This window comes from Grampus griseus, assembly GCF_964374135.1.
Source record: "Grampus griseus genome assembly, chromosome: 2".
In the NCBI taxonomy this organism is placed as follows: Eukaryota; Metazoa; Chordata; class Mammalia; order Artiodactyla; family Delphinidae; genus Grampus; species Grampus griseus.
This window is the reverse complement of record NC_139018.1, coordinates 59,977,300-60,002,367: the sequence shown is the minus strand read 5'-3', so window position 1 is coordinate 60,002,367 and position 25,068 is coordinate 59,977,300. Positions and strand designations below refer to the sequence as shown.

The 25,068-nt window shown below is 36.2% G+C and overlaps 1 protein-coding gene across 1 annotated transcript in view; it reads right to left on the bottom strand.

Moving 5' to 3' along the window:
- Nucleotides 1-11,285: 11,285 nt before the first annotated feature.
- The window catches only part of SEC23A (SEC23 homolog A, COPII coat complex component), a 65,317-nt gene continuing 51,534 nt past the window's right edge, over nt 11,286-25,068 (bottom strand). The window contains exons 17-20 of the mRNA XM_082647736.1: nt 24,769-24,855; nt 23,457-23,612; nt 21,708-21,773; nt 11,286-12,701 (exon numbers count right to left, since the gene is read on the bottom strand). Of these exons, the coding sequence (XP_082503862.1) occupies nt 12,612-12,701; nt 21,708-21,773; nt 23,457-23,612; nt 24,769-24,855 (399 nt within the window). The 3' untranslated portion in view covers nt 11,286-12,611. The remainder of the gene's footprint in view (nt 12,702-21,707; nt 21,774-23,456; nt 23,613-24,768; nt 24,856-25,068) is intronic.

The window sequence follows — 25,068 nt, the reverse complement described above, 5'->3', positions numbered from 1 at the left end:
TACTACTTACTGGTTGTACAAGCTTTTATAAGGTCTTTCAGTCTTCATTTCTTCATCTGTAAAAGGCAGATAATAACGTGGGGTGCCTAATAGACAAGGAAGAATCAGAGAGAAAGAAGTAAGGCCTCCCATGACAATGATGACAGCCAACACTTACAGGGCATTTAGTTAGCTCCAGGCAATGTTCTAAGCATACTACAGGCACTTAATCATTTAATCCTCACACAACCCTATAAGGTAGGTACTGTGATTGTCCCCATCTTATAGCTGAGGAAGTAAGTCCAGAGAGGTTAGAAAACGTGCCCAAAGTGATTCAGCTGGGGAGCGGCAAAGCTGGGACTTGAACCCATGCAGTCGTGCCCCTAAACAACTCACTCTGCCACCCTCTGGCCTCTGCATTTGTTCTTAATATCAACACCGGTGAATTCTTCTTCTTAAAAGATATGGACTATATCTGTTTTCCTCTATTTACTAGATTAAAATACATCTGATTATACTAAAAAAAAGAAAAGAAAAGAAAACACCTCTGAATCTAAACTCTGTTGGATTACCCCTACTGGAAATAGCAAATACTCAAACCTTGATGCTTAAAAATAGCTGAAACACCTGCTATATCCCACATTTACCAAAGCTGTTTATCTCCACAGATCTCCACTCATATGATAATTCACTCAAGCAAGGAAACTGAAGAGTGAGAGAATTTGTAACATTTTAGAATCTACCACTAAATATAACTTTGTGTAATTCCCCTGGTAATGGTTATTGTGCTTTTGCTTAAAAAAAGAACATCATACTTTAAATCTATATTTAGATTGTAACCAAATGGAAATATGACTAAAATATTAAATATTCTGCAAGAAATTATAAGTCAAAAATGTGGTCACATCTGGAGGTTCTAGGATGAAATGTGACCTCAAAATCCCTACCCAGCCTCTCTTAATTGTGCTATAGAGTCCACAATTGCTACTTTTAAAAGAATTAATTTACAGAGAAAATTTTTAATTTCATGTATTTGTAATTTTCTACTGGGAACTCAGATTTTGAAAGCTTTCCATGCATGATGTAGAGCTAAAGTCATACTTTCCAATTTTGTACACTTTCAACAAACTATTTTTTCACTTTGGGGGTCCAACTATTTTAGATAGTAAAGATTAGCTTTCAAAAATCAAACACTAAGGAATGGGCATTGATATAAAAAAATCACACACAAAAAATAGAGAAGTTCAGAATTTAAAGTGGAGGAGAAAGATACCAAAATTACTTCTTTCCAGTTTTGTAATAGCTGCTGCCACCCTGAGGTGAAAAAGTGTTAGTGCCTTCAAGCTATTTTCACCTCTTGATTGAAATTTCTTCAACATTTTCTAACATGTTTCTCTGAAATGATTTCCTTGTTATTTTTATTATATCGTTATTTTCTTCCTTTAGTCACTCTTTTGTTTATTGATGGCTTAATAATATAAAAAAAACAGAGTGAATTAAAATATTCACTCAATTCAAGAGCTAGTTCAGCAATTCTTACAAAAAATCCGAAAGTGAAAATAATACAGAGAAATGTAATGACACATCTATAAACAGAGAAAAAGAGCACAGAATAATTTTTGTCTCTTGACAAGTTTTGTTTTTCAATCCTTCTAAAATCTAATAGTAAAGAAGACTTGGCTAGAAATAATATTGTAATATTAATTTTGTTAAATCACAGAGTCAGAAATAAAGGAAAAATATACTCTAATGTATGAATCACCTAACACATAGAGAATCTTTCATTGATTATTTGAAATGAAATTATAATTTTCTTTCCAGGGAGGGTAAATGATTAAATACCTCATGCCTCCCTCCCTGCAGATATCTGACTGGTAGGTTAGTTCTATTTCTAACTTTCTAGAATTATCAGCAACTGATATTTTTAGCACAAGGCACTTCCCTATAAATCATTTTTATCTCTAGTGTATCAGCACTTATGTAACCTACATAGTATTGCATATGAAGTGATTGAATTATAGTATCTCTGAGATATTTTTTATCAACAACTGCCAAGAAACACCGATGTTACACAGGCATCGTAGATTTATGCAAAGTAGTGTCCATTTTCAGCCCAGACTCCTAGCAGGGAGGGACTCTCATCACCAAAACACCCTTCCCATGGCTACAGCCCACAAAGAATCCCCACCAGCAGAACGGACCCAGCAGGCAGAAGAGAACACAACCACATTCTGCACAAAGCTGCTGCATCAGATCACCGTTTTCAAGAAAAAGAAAAGCAGACAGATGGCCTTGTCTAGCATTTGAGAGGCACACGTAGCCTTTCATTAGAATTCGTCGTTGAAGATTTGTCTCTTCAGGTTTACTCTGAGCTGTTTATAAGCAAATCCTGTGACTCAGAGTAAAGGTCCTAAAGTAAGAACTATATATCACAGAGCAAATACTGTGGAGGAAGAGGTGAATGGGTGGGACCCAGGAGAAAATCTCCAGGTCCTGGGAAAAGCATATATGGAGAACAGCACTATTCCCAAGACATGCTGATTAAGAAGTATCCCTGAGGGCTTCCTTGGTGGCGCAGTGGTTGAGAGTCCGCCTGCCGATGCGAGGGACACGGGTTCGTGCCCCGGTCCGGGAGGATCCCACATGCCGCAGAGCGGCTGGGCCCGTGGGCCGTGGCCACTGAGCGTGCGCGTCCGGAGCCTGTGCTTCGTGGCGGGAGAAGCCACAGCAGTGAGAGGCCCGCGTACTGCAAAAAAAAAAAAAGTATCCCTGAGAGAAGAGCCAGAGACTGACAATGGGATGCTCCACGTATGTGTAATTTATACTATTCTTGTGGATGAATGTGAAACAAGTGACTTAGACTAAGATAACACAGATAGCAGATTACAACGTGAGCCATAAGACAGACCACCATTCAGAAATGTAAATGAGATGATGCATGTATCCCACCTAGCACAGGACATGGCTATTGTTAAGTGGGACTATGTCTATGACTTAGAGGGATCTATTTGGTAAAAGTGACCCCAAAATTATCAGCCTGCTAGGGTCTTCCTCAAGTAGTTGACAGGTGGAAAACTACACACACTGAACACGTTTAAAGGGACAGAGATAAAAATACATAATTACAGCTCATGATCCCTACTCATTCAATGCACTAATTACAAAGATGTGAAGCGAATTATATATAACTCCTATTACTCATTGATATTAAGGCTTTTTGTTGTCTTCAGAAAGCTGAAAGTGAGGAATTCTCCTGGATAGTGTTAGAAAGACACCCAATCCAGGTGAAACTTATCTGTTTCAAGTGAACAGGTTAAGACAAAACAGTGTATCTTCTGGGACTCTCCAAATGTGTCACATATCTCACTTTCTCTGATTAGTTTTCTGAATACCGAATCCCTATTCTTAGCAATAGCCAGGTGAAAAGGTAATATCATCATGGTCACTGTGATCTTTGTTTCACCAATAAGTTTAACTCTTCTTCAATAATGGGGATTTGATGTAAGGGCACATTTGGCAGTAAGGGTGAAAGGATTCCATAAATAGCCATGCTTCAAAATTCAAAGCCATCTAGGAACACTCCTCCAGCTGGAGCTCATGAACCTTAACCCTCTTGTTCCACCATCAACGTGCCTCTTCCACTCCTTGTTTCTTCTCATTTTTTTCTCTCATTACAGAATGGCTGTTGCTCTCTGGGTTTTCCTATTCAACTTTTAGAGGAGGGAAGTATAAATAGTCCCTTACTGGGAAAACTTTTTCATGCCAAGTCATTTCAGCAGCCAGTCTGTGGATTAGGTGCCTTTAGGAAACTTGATCCTGTGCCTTTGTCTAAGGAAGAGACTGGTGCTGGCTGCTTAGCTCAGCAGAGGAGCTACAAGCAGAGACTTGCTGAGTGCAACGGGCGCGATGATTGACGTCTCTAGTATACTATGTTAAAGATTTGGTTTTCTTGCCCTGTAGTGGCAACTTTAGATTTCACTTATGAATGGGTTTTATCAATAACAGGAACAGAGCTATATATACCATATAGCATAGCTACATCATTATTAAACACATTTTGTGTTCATATTTTTAATAATAAAAGTAAGTTCCGGTCATGTTTAAACGTATCTTTTCGACCATCACAGTTTCATGATCTATTTAATCATGAGAAATCCTCACATCATTTCACAAAACTATTTTTTTGTGGAAGTCTTGCAGAAAGGTGGAGTTTTTTTCAAGCCAGTTAGTTTCCTTCATTAGATAGTTGGACAGCTAAAGATATCGACTTAAAACTGAAAGGTGCAGATGGAGAAGCAGATGCAGCTGTCGCCCATAAGGCTGAGCAAGCACAACGGGCACCGTGAATGTTCTTGCCAGAGAACCTACAATAATAAAACATTAGCTCCCTGAAACCCTGCTGGACTTTAGACTCCAAATGGAAACTGATCATAGAGTCATTAACAACAAGCCATGTCAAAATGTGTATGATACTCAATAAGTGAACATAATTGAAAAGGCCTACTGTAAATAAATATATAAGAAGATGAGAAGACACAACAAACACAGAACAGTAGTCTGTTGGTCTAAAGACTGCTCAGACTGTCAAATTTATTTTTCTAACTCCAGGAATATCCATGTCTATCTAACCCATAATGGTTATCTAAGTAACTAATAAACATACCTAATTAAGAACATTTCATAGCATGCCTTGGCTTTCACAGTCCTAAAAAATGGGATGCATCTTCCCTAAGATACTTAAAGGCAGTTATTAACTAAGCCATTCCACAGCTTATTACTCAGAATCTCATTTTCTCAACACCCCTATTAAAATATAGAAGCTCATTCTGGGTATTATCAAAACCCAGGATTCAATGAAAACATTCTCTTCAGTTATATGATATTGTACTCCCGTTAATATTTCAGTAACTTGATAGCTTTTTTAATATATTTATTTAATTTTAATTTATTTTTGGCTGTGTTGTGTCTTCATTGCTGCGCGCGGGCTTTCTCTAGTTGTGGTGAGTGGGGGCTACTCTTCGTTGCAGCGCGCGGGCTTCTCATTGCGGTGGCTTCTCGTTGCAGAGCATGGGCTCTAGGCGTGCAGGCTTCAGGAGTTGTGGCACGTGGGCTCAGTAGTTGTGGCTCACGGGTTCTAGAGCACAGGCTTGGTAGTTGTGGTACACGGGCTTAGTTGCTCCTTGGCATGTGGGATCTTCCCGGACCAGGGCTCAAACCCGGGTCCCCTGCATTGGCAGGCGGATGCTTAACCGCTGGGCCACCAGGGAAGTGCCGATAGCCTTTTTAATAGAAATACTTCCTTGCTGAAAATGATGCATTTGATAAATCAGTTGGCTTAATGTTCTCATTAAAAGAAGAATTTTAGAATTAAACATTTCAAGAGACCATACATGATGGAATAATCTGTGCTCAACGGAGGAGGACTGTGTCTGACTCTGTTCTCCCTACCTACCTTGTTAGCACTTAGTCAAAAATTAAATAAGAGAAACCTCATCAAACCCGCAGCTTCAGTTATCAGTTTTATGCTTACAGTTCCCAAACCTGAGTCTCCTGACTCCAGAATGCACATCTCCAGCTGACTGCTGGACTTCTTCTTATGGAAGTTCCAAACCATGGTGAAAATGTTGCTTCCAGCTGAACTTGCTATTTAAATTGTGGTCCAGAAAGCAGCAATGGTATCTGTCACCTGGGAGCTTGTTAGAAATGCAAAAATCTCAGACTCAATTTCAAACCTGCTTCGAAATCTGCATTTTATCATTACCAGGTGATTCCTATACCTGGTCAAGTTTGAGAAGCACTGTGCTATGATTCTCTCATCTCTGTTGAATTTTTCTTCACAAATGTTTTCAAACATGCAAAATACTTGACCTATCAGCATCTCACAAGGATTTTATGAAGATTAATTTTTAAACCTCTGAGGATTAAGTTATTTGTAAACAAACGGTGCAGTCCTTAGAACAGGTTAAATGTATACATAGGATCATTCTGTGGCTGCTTCACCCCATTAAGGCAGCTAAGCAAGATCTTGACACAGATCAGAAAATAGAATTTCCCCCAGCAGATCAGGCCACATTTCCCCTAGGAAACAGATTCGCACCACCAGCGTCTTAATGCCCTTTTCTCACCTAAATATGTACTCCGGTTACTGAAGTTGGGAAACACATAGGGCTCTGTTGGAAAGTGGGTGCCTGATGCCCTGCTTGGAAAGCATATTTCTAAACTGGCACACACTTCCTGCATTATGGGCTGCCCCGCTCTCTTTTAATGACAGTATCAGAGTGCCAGATGGCTTTGTGGATCAATGGTTACAGTCCTCAGAATGTGTTGTGTAAAACAGATTTAAATGTTCACCATCAAATTCTGGTCCAGGCTTATTTTGGTATGTCACATATTAATCCCTCCCAATTCACTATCTTTTCTCTAAAAGTGTAAGTCACTTGTAGCACTCAGCAATTTACAGCTCTCTTGTCTTGTCACTGCAAGTGTCCTACAGAGGTCGGATGATCAACCATCAGGGACACTGTGAGGGAATTCTTGAACTGGGTAAGGAGATAGGACTTAATGACCTCAATGGACTCTTTTAACTACAAAATTCCATAATTTCTCAACTTCATAACTACTTCTACATTCATAAGTAGTAAATATGATTTTAACATCAAGTTTTCCCTGAAATTCATTAAAGGATAAATTTTAATTAAACAACTAAATAATTAAACAACTAAACAATGATGCTTCTTAATTGGCCTGGATAAAAAAAAAATTGAATAATTATTCATTTAAGATTTCCAGTAAAAGATTATTCAGAAGATAAGCTGATACCCAATTTCCTTCCTAGCTTTAGAAATGGGTTTAAGACTTTCAAAGCTATTATCTTTTTGGTTTTATGAAACATCTCCTCCATTTATTTTGTTTGTTTTCTATCCCATTAAAATTCTTATTTTATCATTATTATTTCCTTTGCCCTTCTTTCCTTAGATTTGTTGTTGCTTTTCATTTTCTTGAATTGAATACAAAGTTCATTTATTTTCAATCCTTCTTCTCCAGTTGCATTTAAAACAATATATATCCCTTGATATATAATCCTTTTTCTCATACCACAGGTTTTGATAGAGTACTTTGATTGTTCAATTCTAAATATGTTGTAATTTTCATTGAAATTTCTTATATAATTATGAGTAAATCAAACCTGACTGTTTAGTGTCTGAGGACAATAGTGTAACAAGGATAGAACACTAGGTTTGAGTTTTATCACCATGTGCCAGCAATTCCAAATAATGTCAGTGATAAAATACTCCAACATGAAACAATTTTTATTGGTCTACAATCTATACAATTGCTATGGCTACTGCTGAGTTTTAATAATATGTGTGTAACCTTCTGATTAGTACATTGTTACTACTTATCCTTTCATAAACATTGTGTTCTACATGGAACTTGATTCAGAGAACTCCCATACAATCCAGTCCCAACATACACAGACACCCTTGCATTTGGAAGGTTAAGTTAGTAACATTTTTTAAAATCATTACAGCTCCCTTGGGAAGATTTTGTGTCTTCAATACCCATGGTTCTAAATATCCTGGTGTTTAAACAGTAGGTTCAAATAATACCAGCACAGTAATTACAAAGATGAAAAAACAATTCTCTCAATCTATATATGACCACTTGGAGTTTTTGTTTGTGATTAAATTTTGAAACAGTGAAACACTGTGAACTCTGAGGTGTAATCTTTTTCGTAAGCGCAAATTTTAGTGTGTATATGGAAACTTTTACTGAATCTTAGTATCTTTACAATTAAAATTGTCTTTTTAAACTATTGCTTTAAAACTAAAGTATTGGGCTTCCCTGGTGGCGCAGTGGTTGAGTCCGCCTGCCGATGCAGGGGACGCCGGTTCGTGCCCCAGTCCGGGAAGATCCCACATGCCGCGGAGCGGCTGGGCCCGTGAGCCATGGCCGCTGAGCCTGCACATCCGGAGCCTGTGCTCCGCAATGGGAGAGGCCATAACAGTGACTAAAGTACTAACCAAGAAAATAAATCAGTACATTAGTGGCATAATTTAGAAATTTTTCTTGGTGTGAAGTTTTAGATGAGGTTGATCAGAAATCAAAACGGTTGCAGCCTAAACAGAATTGAACAATGTACAGTAAAACATTAAAAGTTTTTAAGTTGTTCCTCGAAGAGCAGCACACAGCAATTGTAGAGAAGACTTCTAATTGTATTAGAAGACTATTTGTCATTAGCTTTGCAATGACAAAATGTAAGATAGGCATTTACACTGAAGAATCAAATTCAAAGAATTTCAGGAAAGCAACAAAAAGATGTTGGTCTTAAATGGTCAGAAGAAACTAAAAGAGCAATGTTCAAATGCCTTGATCATTTTCACCATAAATGGACATTTGTTCTAAATCAATGGATCAAATAATGTCAGTGTTCACCAGCACTGAGCCATTTGCTCTCCTTTTTGCAAAAGAAAAATTTTGGAGGGTTTTACCAAATGTGATAGGAATTTATCTTGAATTTTCTGGTTTATATATTTTAGTGGAATTTTTTAGACCAAGAAGCTTTTTGAAAGCCACTAAAATAAATCCTAAAAAAACAGTTTTAAGAATTTAGGAATTTATTGTGAAATGGAATTTTTATGAATCTCTATTAAACTTATCTTTGTTTTCCTATTTGTGTATCTGTTGCTTTACATGAAAAAAAAAAAAACTTTTGAAATTAATAAAAAGTGTTCTTCAATCAACTATGAGCAAAGAATGACCAACCTGGCTATACTCTGTAGAGCATGGGTACATGAAAAGAACAATTTTTATAAAGTCTTAAGACACATTTGCAGAAGGTTCAAAAATAGTACATGTAATATTGTTTATTACAGTGAAAGACCAATAAGTATTTTTCCATTTTCACAAAATTCACTAAAAAATATTAATCCATTATTTCTTCCTTTTTGTGTTTCTTATTTACCATGCTTTCCCATTTGCCATGCTGCCTTTTTTTAAACATCTTTATTAGAGTATAATTGCTCTACAATGGTGTGTTAGTTTCTGCTTTGTAACAAAGTGAATCAGTTATACATATACATATACCCCCATATCTCTTCCCTCTTGCATCTCCCTCCCTCCCACCCTCCCTATCCCACCCCTCTAGGTGGTCACAAAGCACCGAGCTGATCTCCCTGTCATGCTGCCTTCTTAATCTTTCTTGCCTTCTCTTGATTGATCAAATTATTTTTATTGCTTCTTTTCCCCTACTGTTTGGAAGTTACACATTCTGGTGTAAAAAGTATGTATCCTGGTTTTATCTTTGTTACCCTTAACTTTTAAAAATACATAGCTAATTCTATGTTGATCTAAAAAAGCCTAAAGTTAATATTTCTATCCACCTTCCAAATGCTTTAGATGCATTACTATATATATTTTTCTATGTTTACTTAAGTTAAAAAAATCCTTAATATTCCAGGATCACATCTGCAACCCAAATAATTGGGCTTTATTTCAGTATAAGCCATAGATAGGGATGGGAGAGAAAAAAAATCTGATTTAGTAATGTAACTTCACTATTACATACTTGGTATTGCATACCTATTATTATAGTCACCAGATAATATATTAAACTTAGACCAGATTTTGTTTCAATATATTAAACAAAGAATGAACACAAGGAGAATGTATTAATTTCATAAAGTAAACTACTAAAAAGCAAACAAGAAACAAAAATATCTCTAGAATTACTTGATAAAATGCTCAAAATGAATACAAATTGAGCACATCAAAGTACAAGATGTATGCATGTACATCGGAAACAGGAAAAATATAAATTAAAATGTAAAGCTAGACATTAGAAAACAAATAATCCTAATTTGTCAGTATTGTTTGAAAAATAACTGAAAAAATATATTCATCTTTTTAAAAGCCAAGTGCAATGAGCCACAGCATTTAGTTTGTAACAGCCAATAAAGAATGCATTTGCTCTTGTCACTATATTGACCCCAAACATCACACCTAAGACTAATGCTTAGGTAGAACTAGAGACCACTCTCCAGCACTACCTTTCCAATTGCATCCTTTGTACTATTTCTAGGAGAGAGCTATGGATTTGATGTGTAGTATACAATGTTACCAGGTCAAAGTGTTTGGATTTCATTACGAGGGCAGAGGGAATGACATAATCATATCCACGTTTCAGTGAATTGAAGAGAAAGATGGAGAAAAAGAGACTGGGGAAAGCAGACTGGTTAGAAGGCTATTTCAACAAACCAGGTGAGATATGATGAAGGTAGAATAGCAGTAAGATGGAGAACAGTAAACAGATTAGGGAGATATTACAGAGATAGAATTGGTATAATTTGGTTACTAAAGATGTTGAGGAGAGTAAGAGTTGAAAATGATTCCTTAGTTTCTGGTCTGGACTGGAAAACAAGCACATTCCTTAGATGCAGTCTGGGCTAGGGAATATGAGAGGGAAGTTTACCAAGTGGAGAACTGGATAGAGGAAGTATCAGATCATTTTTGGAATCAGCCAATAAAAGCATAAATTTATTCTGTTACAACAAAATGTAAGTGTGCATAGATGAGATCTAAAGTCATTTTTAGAGATAAAGCCACTAGGGGTAAGTAGGTTCAAGAATGAATTCCCTAATAGTTCTGGACACACCAAAGCTTCTCAGTGCTGCTAGTGATTTAGCAAATATTCGTTATCCACTCTAAGTTCATTAAAAGGGTTAAACATTTCTTCCTTCAAGTCTATTTAAATAGCTAGCAATTTAGTAATAGCTAAATTATACACAAAAATTATCCAGGGTGACTTCTTTCAAATGGTAAGCTAAAAGGGTATGATGATATATTTGTTCATCCTTATCCCTTAAATACAGAGATACTTTAGTACCTTCGGCTGTAACTGCTTTAGAAGTAGAGGAGAGTTTAGGAGTAAGTAGCGGCTCATCACTCAAGAGAAGAAAAAACAATGCATTCTTAAAGGATATAAGTTAAGGGGCCAGGCAAGCTAAACATGTATCATCATCACAGGGATTTTCCTCAGTTCCTTACAGCAAAAACAAACAACTATTTGGGAGATGAAAATGCTCTAAAATTGATTGTGGTTATGGCTACACAACTCCATGAATATTCTAAACACCATTGAGCTTTACACTTCAAATGGGTGAATTGTGTAATATGTGAATTAAACCTCAATAAAGCTGTTATTTTTAAAAATGAGTAACTTTTTAATCCACTAATATCAGGTTTTATAAATGCTTTAATTTTACATTAGGCTTTTCAGGCTTACTAGGTTTCAAAATAAGCAGGAAAACAGAGAAAAAGTGTATTTTATTGGTATTTAGACCTAGCACAGTTCAAATCAAATAAAATGGAACAGAGCAACTTATTTACTCTAATTGAATATAACATATAAACAATTTTTTTAAGTTTCTGTCTATTTTACCATCAGATGATAGTGTTCATGCAAGTACAATCATGACACTGTCCTTCCGGGCCCATATCATAGCACCACCTTTTATTTGCAGTACTTGATATAAATTTCATTGTCAAACATATCTTGCTTTAGCAATGTAAACATTTGCTACAAGTAAACTTTAAGAGGTAAAAGTGAATGATACTAATGAATAAATCAAAATAGAACTGAGCGTCACATGATAAAATTCAACAGAATATTAGATAATACTGTTTCAATAAGAACTACAACTTAATAAAGTTCACAAAATGGAAGCAAAAACCAAAAGTAGTGTGTAAACTCCCAAAATAGTTTAAAATACTGGAGGATATAATGTAAAATTTACCTCAGAAAAACAAAGGGAAACAACAAAACCATGCAGTGAATACCAAATTTGGTTTAGAAGTTACAGAAGTCCTTTTACTGCAAAGCCTTTCTAAAATGTACTGTGCCAAACTGTTTATTTTCTATCTCCCTTTATAAAAAAATTATCACTTTTAATCACATAGTTGAATACTTTGTGGGAATTTCACATATGTTGCCAACTGTGGAATTGTTACCCAAAAACTTTCATCTCTAAACTATTTTTTCAAATGACCAAAACATTAAATTATCTTCATAAAAATTACCATACATAAAGTCAAATAATTCCTAAACAAATCATCATAAAAATAAATCTGCCTTAACAGAGTAAATACAGAAATAGTGTATACATAAGTGCTGAAAATCACAGAAAAATATTCAATGAATAGGCAAAAATTCTCACATTTATCATTACTGTTGATGATTTGCTTTACTTTTTGGTTAAAATTAAACAAGTTTTCAAAATGTCAAAACATTCAGTGCCACTTTGAATTTGTCTGCAACATACAAATGAGTTATATCTCTGTAGTACAAGGCAGACTCTATTTTTACTTTTTAACATAAGTTATAAAGACCTCAAATTTCTAAAACCAGTTATAATACTGTGACAAGCAAAACAAATTTGTTCTTATTGCTCTTATATTCTAGCTTAATCTACAAACATGAACATTTTTCCATTTGTTGTCTCAAACCATACTAATACAAAAAGAGTCTAGAGAGATCTCTCTGTTGGTTTCCACAGATTAACTGAAAAAAGGGGGAAAAAAAGAAACTGAAATATTATTTCATCTTCTTAAGTGTTCTTAATATGTTTAGCACATCAAGCAGCACTTGACACAGCAAGTTTCTTTAAGTGATCCATAAACACTTGTAAACTAACATCATCTGTGAGAATAGGTGCTCCAGACTCCTAGAGGAAAAGAAAGATATTTTCTATGATTAAAACACAGGAGATGATACCTTATATAAACAAATGTGTAAAAAAACAGACAAGGAAATCATTTTAAGCAGAATGTCTATGCTCCCTGTTGTAATAATAAAGAATCTGCTGGCCTTTGTCCCAGATTCCTGTTCCCAGACTCCTGAGAGGGGAACTACATCCTTAGAATTTCCTTAAAGTAGCATCTGTTATTCATGAGCCCCTCAGATCACACCTGAGTTTATGCTATGAGATGAGATGACTCAGGATAGGGACCAGTCACCAGAAAGATCAACCATGTAATTAGATGCCTGGGCTTTAAGAGAGCCTGACCTCCAGGGAGGAAGAGATGCAGGGCTAGAGATTCAATCAATCATGCCTAAGAGAAACAAAAGCAAAAACAATAAAACCACTGGATACCAAAGCCCAGCGGAGCTTCCTGTTTGAGGAATACATCAATGTGCTGCAAGGGTGACGCACCCTGATTCCATGGGAAAAGGGCACAGAAACTCTGTATCTGGGACCCTCCCAGACCTTGCTGTCTCTTCCTTTAGCTGAACCTAACTTGTAACTTTTATACTAAAACTGTAATCATAAATATAGTGCTTTCCTGAGTTCTGTGAGTTGTTCTAGGGAATTACCAAACCTGGGGAGGGGGGTTATGGGAACCCACCCCCCACCCACTCTACCCACCCACTGCCCACCCCAGCACCCTCCCTTTCTCACCACCCCCCACACACACGGATTTGTAGCCAGTTGGTCAGAAGTGTGGGTAACCTGGGATTCGACTTTCGGCTGGCATCTGAAGTCGGGGCAGTCTCGTGGACCATGTCCTTTAACTTTTGGAGTCTGCACTAACCCCATGTGGTCAGAGTCAGATTTGTACCGCAGTTTACCAATTGGCCTTACATTAGCTCCATACCCAACTTAATCTTTAAAGTAGTAAAGTGTTCATTTGTCTTGAATGTATTGGTGTTTTTATCACTACTAAGAAATAAGTCTCCCTTATTGCTGCCTGTTTACTAAAATAAAATTCCACTCACACATTTTAGCAGAACCGCCAGATGGAAGGAAGAGAATTTATATCATTTTTAAAATAAACTATACTTATATATTTTCATTCAAGTAATTTTAATTGATTTCTGTGCGTTCTAAGTAATTAACAAGGGTTAGGGAAAATTCCTAACTTCTATTTTAATAAAAACTGTGTTGATTACCTTAGTAATCCAATCCACTAATAATGAAATTTTATTGTAGCAAGAAAGTTTTTCTAGAATATTTTATATCTGGATTTTTTTTTTTTTTTTTTTTTTTGCGGTATGCGGGCCTCTCACTATTGTGGCCTCTCCCGTTGCGGAGCACAGGCTCTGGACGCGCAGGCTCAGCGGCCATGGCTCACGGGCCTAGCCGCTCCACGGCATGTGGGATCTTCCCGGACGGAGGCGCGAACCCGTGTCCCCTGCATCGGCAGGCGGACTCTCAACCACCGCGCCACCAGGGAAGCCTTCTATATCTGGATTTTTAAAGTTTTCACCTGATATCCAGTTTCTTATTTATCAGTATATATAAAATACCTAAAACAAGGAAATTAAGTAATTTTCAGAGGATACCAGCAAGTTAGTGGCAAATATGAGCTCTGACTTTATAGGTCTTGTGGTTCTAGGCTGGCATAGCCACAGATATGTCATAACCTCTCCTGAATACTGGAAAATCAATTTTATTATGTGTTTTCATATGTGAATTTATAAGAACTTGAAAAACTTGATAATGAAGGGAGACAACAGCACTGGAATTAAGAGCTCCGAGTTTGGAGCCTGACTGCCGAGCTCACATCCTGGCTCTGCCACTTACTTAACCTCTCTGAATCTTAGTTTCCTCATTTGTAAAATACAGATAATAACAGAACCTATTTCACGTGGTTGTTATAATGATTAAATGAGTTAAACTTTGTAAAGCAAACACAACAATACCTGACACACACACAGTAGGCATATAACATTATTATTATTATACCTGAATTTTTTGCATTTTACACATTTTCCACCTCAATTCACCCAATCCCAGATCTATTTCTCCTAGTCAAGACAAAATATATATGGATTTTCTAATTCATATACTGTGATCTTATTTGAAGTGATTAATACGAATGCTCAACTCAATCTTATCAAAAATTTGCAGTTGATTGATCTCAACTTTACAACTGCACTCTTTTTCTCTTTAAAATATATTCAGGATTAAGCAAAAAGTTCCAAGCTTTATATCATTTAGTATATGAAGCACTATAGCAACAGAGACCTCCAGCACCCTGTCACAGAAGCAGTGTTGCAGTGGTGCCCTCTTCAGGCCATCTGTGGATAATACTTACACTGGGTACTTGATTTCTGACGAAAAGAAAACTAAGGTATTAAATTCCATAATTTTTAGTAAAATGCTTGGCTACCATGTTAACGCCCTAAATTTCAATCATCAATTTAGCTTAATGGTTAAAAATTCTGATTCTGGGGTTAGAATGACCTAGGTTCAAATCCAGACCCTGTCACAGTTTAGCTGTGTGATTTGAGGTAAGTTAACTTAACCTATATAAGCCTCAATTTCCTCTTCTGAAAAATAGGATTAATAGTACTCACCTCACAGGAGTGTTTTAACAAATAGAAGTGTATGAAAATCTTAGCATAATGACTAAAACACAGTACAGACTCAGCTTATTAGCTATTATTATCTATAAAAATATTAACATAATTTCTCTTACAAAAATCATAGGTCAAAAAAGACCTTAGGGCTCTTGGTTTCTTTCTTACTTCTAATTAACATATTTATTTAATTTTGACATTTCAAACAGCATTACAGGAAAGGGATGTTTTCAAATTTAACAAAATATAAAGACTGAGAAACACTGATTTAAATATGTCAGACCAAAATTTCATTGTTTTTAGACACATGAAAAAGTTTAATACAAATGAAAGATTTTTCAAGTAGTTTGGAACCAATCTTAAAAAAAGAAATGGTCTAAGTAAAATCCTATAGAAATTTTTTTGTTTTGTTTTTGTAAGAATCTATTCATAAAAGATAGGATCAAATGTCAGCTTCCCCCAAAGGTGTAACTGTAACTAATTCCTAAATTTTGCTAAATCAAATGCATTTCTGGGGGCTTTCCCTGGCGGTCCAATGGTTAAGACTTCGCACTTCCAATGCAGGGGGAGCAGGTTCAATCCCTGCTTGGGGAACTAAGACCCCACATGATGTGCGGTGTGGAGTGGCCAAAAAATTACAAAAATTTTTAAAGTGTATTCCTGGAAAAGATGATTATATTTTCTAAAATGCAATAATGAGAAGAAACCCAAACTGTCTTCAACTGCCTCTTTGAGGAAAACACTTTATAAAAAATCTAAGGAGAGACAGACCTGATAACAATGTAATTAAAACCACCATATAGTATAAGGACATAATTTAACTTAATGACTATAAATATTTAAACAACTTTTTATCAAATCAATAAAAAGAATTCACTTAATAACAAGTACACTTAAGTTTCTCCAAAGGTGATGGCTTTCAAAACTGAGTACTGAATAGATGAATGGGTGGATGGATAAACAAATGAGTGAATCAGATAAACAAGATGCATGTTTATTCCTTTGCCTGGGATTTCCTTCTCCATCATATTCATCCAATGAAATAATCTCCATCTTTCAGGGTCTGGCTTAAGTGTTAGGGCTCTTGTTCATGTCTCTAATGCCCCTACTTCCAGGCAGTAATAATTAAACTTCAGTTTAAAAATAGGTTTTCTTTCCTATCTTAAATATCTTTAGAGAGACTTTTTTTCCAGTGATAAAAAGGAAAACTAATAACTAATATTTACTGAGTATTACTGGGCATATCAAGTATGTGTCATCAAACTCTATAACAGACAAGGAAGAGAAGGCATAGGAAGTTTAGTAACCTGCAGAGTTTTCAACTACCAGCCCAGAATGATGCCTCTCCATGTTTAACAGCTCAACAAGTTCTTTACTTTATATGCCTTCCATCTACATCTCCATGCTGTAATTTAAACCTCCCCAAACAAGGAACAAGCCATTATTTCCATGAACTAAACCATGTTTTTTTAATGCAGAAATTCAGCCACAAAGAGATAGGTTTTATTTGGTCTTCATAATGTGAGCTCACAACATTTTGCTAATTGAATTATGTGTATGACAACAATCATCTGGAGGGGAGGAACACTACCCCCTTTAGAAAAGGATTTGTGTACCCTCCCCACAAACCCTAGTCTGCCATATCCCGCTGCCTCCAGGTATTGCTTTTTGACACTGAGAGTCAAGTTTTCTTATATGCAGCCAGGTTCACTCATTTGTTCACCTGGTCCCTAGGGGCATGTGAATATGTGACCCCTGGCAAGTACTATTTTAAAGTATCCTGCAATCCTTTAACCTCCCCTTCATATTGATTATTCACCATTTCCATTAACTCTATTAACTTTATTTACTGGTGCTACTTTTCTATATTCTTGTGATTTTTTTTTCTTAAATAAGTTCTTCTTAAGTTGTGGGATCCAGAACCAAAACCAATACTCAGTTAACTAGAGTTAAGTATAATGGAAAGTCTGATTCATGGTACATCCTGTACTCCAAACTTCCACAGCACAGTAATATTTGGCTTTTTGTTCCCCCAGCAACTGGAAGAGGGTGAGGGGTGATATTGAGAGTCTATACGTATATGTATTATATGGGCACAAATTTTTCTCACATGTGCTATGTGTACCCTTTGAACGCCTTCCAAGAGTAAGTTCCTTTCTTTGCTGTAAAAAACTCCTCACCTTTCAGGACTTTTAGATCGTGAATTCAATTTATTTATCTATATCACGAAAGCTTCTTAACTCCTAAAGCATCTCTCTGTTCTCCTGTCCAGATCTATTATAGTCAATATATGCTGTTTAAGGTACTGTGGAAAGTCAAAGATGAAAATGACACAGTTATCACCCTTAAGTAATTTATAATCTAACAGGAGAAACAAGTGTCATCAGAAATAGATGAAAAAAGGGGATGGGGATGAAGCGCCAGGGATATTACACAATATCCAGTCATGCAATCACAGAAAAGGTTTCATGGAGTCAGTAAACTTTGCACTGAGCCTTGAGGGATGGCTATGATGTGTTACAAGTGGTGATAGGGACAAGTCACATGCTCAGTGTATTCAGAGTGGAGTAAGAAGTCCAGTTTGGCTAAAAAGACTAAAGAGTAGCTAAAAGTGGACAAAGCTATTTGGAGCATACCACAAAGGACCCTCAATAGCAATATAGAACTTCTATGTAACTTAGTAGAGGGTTATTAAAGATTTCTAGGCAGTGCTTTGACTTAGAACGGCTTTAGGGGGACCACTCTGGCCAGTGCCAAAATGGAGGAAAAGGCTGAAGCCCCAAGAGCAGGTAATTCCAACAGTCTATGTGAATAGTAACAAGGGCCTGACTTCGATTAGTGACAAGGAAAGGAGGGAATGGACAGGGAAAATAAGTCAGTAATTAGGGGCAGAAAGGAGAAGATGTAAATGACTAAAGTTCCAAGCCTTGGGAATTGAGAGAACAGTGGGGCCCTCTATAAAAATAGGAAAGTCAGTCAGTACAAGATAGTGTGAAAGAGTTCAAGTTGGGGCATGCTGCTTATGAAACGTCTACAGAAAACTCTAGTGCTGTGCAGCAGGCAGTTATAGAAATTCCAGTCTACAGGTCACTGTGAAGCCAAACCAAAGATGGAGATTTACAAGTTAGCCTCAGATGAAAGATGAAGCCATAGGAGTGGATACAATCACCCAGAGAAACAGTGAATGTACAGAATTCAAGGCAAACTTTTTTTTTTTTTTTGCGGTACGCGGGCCTCTCTCACTGTTGTGGCCTCTCGCATTGCGGAGCACAGGCTCCGGACGCGCAGGCTCAGTAGCCATGGCTCACGGGCCCAACCGCTCCACGGCATGTGGGATCTTCCCAGACCGGGGCACGAACCCGTGTCCCCTGCATCGGCAGGCCGACTCTCAACCACTGCGCCACGAGGGAAGCCCAAAGCAAACTTTTGAGGCACCTCTATATTCAAAGGAAAAGGACCTTAATCCCAATTACTGCTTTGTTGCTCTTCTAACCAGCCTGGACCCCACAGTCAGTTATCTAACATCGTTCTCAATTATTCTACTCCCTTTGCTGTGTCCATCTTTCTTACCTCCAGTCCTAAATTAGCCCCAATGCAATGTCTGAATTACAAAGCACGGCTAGAGAACATTACAGAAGCATGCTCAAGAAACTGTTAGTAAAATAAAATGGACCCTCACCATGCTGTAAAAGTCTTTTATTCATCTTCTGTTGCTTTCTTATATTCCCTATAGCTGTTTTTAATCTTTTCTATTTTCTAGTTCTTAACCCCAGCATTTCTCTCTCTTAGCAAATAATCTTTTACTGAAAAGAAACAGGCTTATCCAATGTGAGTTTTCTCTCCACCTCAAAATCTTTCTCTGTCTTCACCCTTCTTCTCACCCTTTGCTTTTGCAGAAAGAAATGTCCTGCCTCCTTACCAAGGCTTAACCACCACACAATGCGTGTGATCACACTGTCTCCTTTTGAGGATCTTAAACATCTACACACTGTTCTTTTGTGTCTCCCCTACATTAGCTCCTTACACTTGGTCCACAAATAAATTCTGTGCCCTTACTGTAGTAACAATCATCCTACTCTTCACTCAGGCTAAATTTGCAAAAGAATCATTTACACACACACACACACACACACACACACACACACACAGAATCATTTACACTTATGACCTCCACTTCTTTACCACCTACTAATTCCTTACAATCTATCTGCTACTCAACCACTATATTAAAGCTGCTTACCAAGGGCCAAAAATAACCTCCTAATCATCAAAGCAAGTGTCTGCAGCACCTCAATATTTGCTACTCCCTTCTTCTTCCTTCTATAACGTCCTCCCTCATCATTTAGGATGTGGTATTCTTCTAATTTTCCTTCCACTTCTCTGATTATTTATAAAATATTCCTACCACTTGTACTTCCTCAAGGTTTTATCTCATCCTTGCTTTGCATCTCTATTCTCTCCTTGGACAAGAATCCACTGTGATGACTTTAAGTATCACTTGTCTATGAATCCTTGCCCTGATCACCAAACCCAAATTCTCAACAATCTGCTCAATTTGGGCATCTAGATGGTATCTCAAACTCAAAGTCTAAACCCAAACATTTTCAGGAATTCCCTGGTGGTCCAGTGGTTAGCACTCTGCGCTCTCACTGCCAAGGGACAGGATTCAATCCTTGGTCAGGGAACTAAGATCCCACAATGTGGCAAAAAAATAAAATAAAACAAAAAATAAAAAATAAATAAAATCAAACATTTTCTTTCCACCCTCCCACTTACTGGCACATGTTCTCCTCAGTTACCCAGGCTCAAAACCCCATATTACCTTGTTCTCCCTCAACTATTTATTTTTCAGAAATTCAAACCTAAAGAAAAGTACAATGAACAAACACTCACATACTCTAAACATAAAATCACCGATTAACATTTGCCACATTTTCTTTATGTTTCTATATATTTTTCCTTTTCTTTTTCTTCTTGTTAAATAACTTCTGCAAGTTGAAGACATCATGATATTTTACCCCCAAACACTTCAGGATATATCTCTCAAGATCGAGGACAATCTCCTACATAACCACAACACCATTATCACACTCAAGAAATTTAATAATATTATACTAGTATCTGACATATAGTCCACATTCAAATATCACAAATCATCCCAATTATGTTCTTTATAAGCTGTTCTCTCTCTCTAATCCAGAATTCAGTCAGAATTCACATTTTGCATACAGCTGTCTTGCCCTGGAGTAAGTTTTCCTTTCCTGCAACTTCTAATCAAATCTCACCGAGTCTACTTTTGAAATATCGCTCAGATCTACTCTTTTTCACCATCTTGTCTTCCTTCCCTTCCACTTGGATTACTTCGATAGATACAGTTTCAACCTACACAGTGCTCCCAATTAATCTTAAGATTCGACTGCATTATCTAAGACTCAAATTTGCCCCTCTGTCCAAAAACCTTCAGTAACATTCCATTACTTACCAAATAAAGACTCAGCTCCTCAGTCCTCAGCCTGGCATTCAAGAGCCTCCACAATTTGGCTGCACAATACATTGCCAATTTATAGTTCTACTATTCATCCCTACGTGTACCCTTTACCTTACTCCATACTGTCTTCTCCCTAGAATTCCCTTCCTCATACAATTTCTACTTACTGGATTAATAACCACTCTAAAAGGAAATGTCTCTTTTTCTGAGCTCTATTCTGACACCCTCTCCTGCTGCCACCATGTGACCTCTTCCACTCCTCCTCGTCTATCGCCCTGTAATACTTTAAATCTTCCTAAAAGCACATAGCCCACTCGGCCTTGTACTTTAACTACTTAGGTATGTATTTTATTTCTAATATCAGACTACAAGCTCTTCAAAGGCAGGGATGATCACTGTGGATCTTAAAGTACCAATACAGAGTCATGAAGATTGGAACACTGATAAATGTTGATATATTGTATCAAGAGGTAGGACTTCCACCAAATTAAAATATATTAATAATGATTTCCAGGCTTCCAGCCTCTCCTGCTCAACCACAATCCCTGACCACTCCCAGCTTACTGTGGCCTTTTATAGTTCATAGTCTAGCATTAAGCTTGAATCATCACCTCCTATCTCATATTATACACTTTATTGCTTTTTGTCTCAAGGGTAAATTGTTAAGCTTGAAATATGAAGGGGTTCTATCTATTTGATATAATCACTTTTTTATTTTCTGTGGTGCCACCAAATGCTAATTCTATTTTCGACTCTTATTTTTTTATTACTTTTCCAACAGACATTACCAAATACATAGGAAAAAATGTAGCATTCACTAAAATAACAAACTATAATAACACAAAGAAATAATTTCCAACATCTGCTATTTACACTTACCTGTCCCCAGGCATACATATTATTATGAGTCTGTGAAGGGTTGACTTTCGAAAGCAGGAAACGCGCCTTAAAAGCAAAGAAGAAATAACATTATCCATCAAAAATAGATTTGGTCAATATAGGCTAAACAAATGTATTATACTATCTAAGCTCAATTTTATTTAATATGTTTTGGTCAAATTAACTTTATTAAAATGCAACTTTAAAAAAATGAACTAAAGTTTGAAATATATAGGCCACTATATGTTACACATAAATAATAAATGTAACCTCTTCTCGCCAAATCATACATACATAATAACATTCATAGTAACAAATACAAATTGTTGAGTCCAAAACTCAGCATATAAAGATTATGTCTGCAACAATTATGACAAGGTTACTGTGACATTTACCAAATACCTAGTCTGAAGTGTCATCAGAGGTTGGAAGTCCCCAAAAATGATAAAAATAAAAGCCATGAAAACCTATACATGTTCTTTTACTTTAAACAATGACTCTCAAACTTTTTTAAACTGTAGGCTATTCCATGAGAGCACTTACCCAACGTTTTACCCATCTATCCACTATGCCTTATCATCATTAAATAATAACCAGAATAAAAGAGGAAGACAGCACTACATGTGGTGAAACATCAATGAGAGAACCAGTCATAAATTATTATTACATGTTGGAAGAACAAGGACAGTCCTGCCTTTTGAAATTTAGTACCATATAAAATCTTCCTCTACTCTCAAAGTAGAAACACAAGAGCACTGGCTCACGAGTCAGAACGTCTGGATTCAAATCCCAGTTCCTCCATTTACTATGTTTCCTTGGCCACAAGTATCCTAAGTCTCAGTTTTATTATCTGTAAAATGGAGGTAACAATAGGACTGCTATGAGAATCAAATGAGAGAAGGTATGTAAAGTGCTAACTATCATCTTTGCAAATTCTCAATACAGGGTAGCTTCTATTATAGTAAAACCCTAATAATAGTTGCTATCATTTCTGAATAATAGTTACTGATATTTATTACCTACTATGTAATACTGTGCTAGGCACTAGGGATACATTAATAAACAAAGCAACGTCTGTGCTTTTAAGGAACAAGTGAAACAAACTTATAATAATCTATAATTAATTTATATAACTCTAATAAGAATTACAAGGGAGCAGTAAAAGTGTTTTAAGAGTGTATGTTAAGGGGTCCTGAGTCTTCTGTAAGGCCCAAAAGGGCTATGTGTATATGTACATGTATCTTATTTAATCCTCATAATTCTAAAAATTACACACCTTTTTACAATGCCATAATGCTTTCCTATTATATTTCCTAGAAAATTGAAATGATAGAATGAGGAAAACAGAAGAACATTATGTTACCACAAACCTCGTATTCATAGACTTTACCAGTAAGTAAACAGATTTAAGAAAAGTACACTAAATTATTTCCAAGTTGTTTATATCTTCTTGCTCAACTAAAGCTTGCATACCACCATAATGCCATCCTGGCTCCTTACTAGAGCTGGGCTAGAGGAAGAAGATGGGATAAACCACCAGCTTTAGACAGCTAGTCAATAATCTCACTGCTCTGCTCTCAAAGCTAAAGCAAAAAGCAAGCATACCTTCCCCTGGAAACCATCTGCCCATCTCCTTCCTTTTTTATGTGCCTGGTGAAGCAGTCTATTCAAATTAACGTCAGAAGGCAAGTAGGATCAACTCGTAAAACCAGCAACAAACAAACACACAAACAAATTAACAGTACTTACCTGACTGCCCCCATGTTCAGTGTCAATGTATCTCGGCATCGGAAATCTGGAGTGAAGGATCTCCTGTGCATCGTCCACTGGGGCTTGCAGAAGGTGGCGGAAATTTTCATATTCTGGCATGTCCTGGTATCCCGACTTACGCCACTGAGCTATGGTCTAATTTTACAACAGTTAAAAAATTATGACTTTTTTTCTTGCCTAACCAAAAACTTTAAGAGATTTTTTTCAAATGAAGCAATCTTCAGAAAATAAGAAAATTACAGAACATTATCCTATTTTTTTTTTGAGTTACAAATTTTTTTAAGTTACAAATCCTAATTTCAGTATTCTTGAGTAAACAGATGCAAAATTAGGATATTTCTTCTCCTTTAAAAGTAAAAAGAAATAATAAGTCAGCCAGAACAATTGTAAAACGCTATATTTATCATATTAATGTTAGCTAAAAGCTATCTACCTAAGTTTATGATAAATAAGGGGGATTTTCACTACAGAAGATTTCCTAGAGACTTCAAAATTAATGACCTACTATTATGAAGTCTGTACCAATGAAGTTACATTCTCCCAAGATACATAAACATAAAAACTTTAATAATAATAATAGCAATAATATTATAAAAATAATACACCTGTAAAAGAGCATCTGAATCAATTCTTTTATTAAGGAAAATGACTCCAAAAACCATGTAATTAAATCATCCACAACTTTAAACCTGGCTTGATTTCTAAGTTAACTGAATCAATTAACTGAATCAATCAATGTATACTCTATATTGCTTTATATCTCCATATTTAACAGAGGAACAGTCATCTGCATTTCTGATTTCTCATTTAAGCACATTAATGAGCTATTGAAGAAACAAAAGTACAAAAAGACAAAAGATATAAGCAAAAAACCTAGCTCTGTCATATCATAGACATTACTCTTAAAAGGTAAACAGCACTAGTAACTGGTATCAATTAAAAATAATAATCAATAGGTCTTTAAAAGTCCTGGATAATATCACTTAAAGTAATATTTTGAATAAGGTCTTCACCATTACAGTGCAAATCTAAAATCATTTACAATTAAAACACTGGAAAAACATATCTGCTGAAGTTACTAGAATACTAGACTATAAGCTTGAGTGTAGGTTTGTGAAAAAAAAGAGATCTGTATCTCTCAAAGAATCTAGATTTACACATATCTTATAAAAGTGGAAATAAAGCTTATCATAGAGGAAACACTAATCATATAGTAAAGGGGGAAAGCTTCTATGAATAAAAAGACTTTATTGAACCTACGTGCTTCGCTTTAAATGCTATGGACTCTTACCTCACCATGATAAATCAAAATCTGGAAAAATGTGTCCATGAGGAGAATACGATCTGCAAGAATGCTGCTGCTATCAAGAAGAACCGGCTGACACAAAGAAAACAACGAAAGAGGAAACAGGAAAACATAATTAAAAACATAAAACTGATCTTTCTAGGATATTTTAAATTTTTTAATTTATTACCTTATTACATAAAACCTCTTAGTAGTATGAATTCTCAAAGTATATTTCAATTTAACTTTCTGAGGAATCTCTAAACTGAAGTAACAATTGAAAAATAGAGTCCAGTCAAGAGGAAA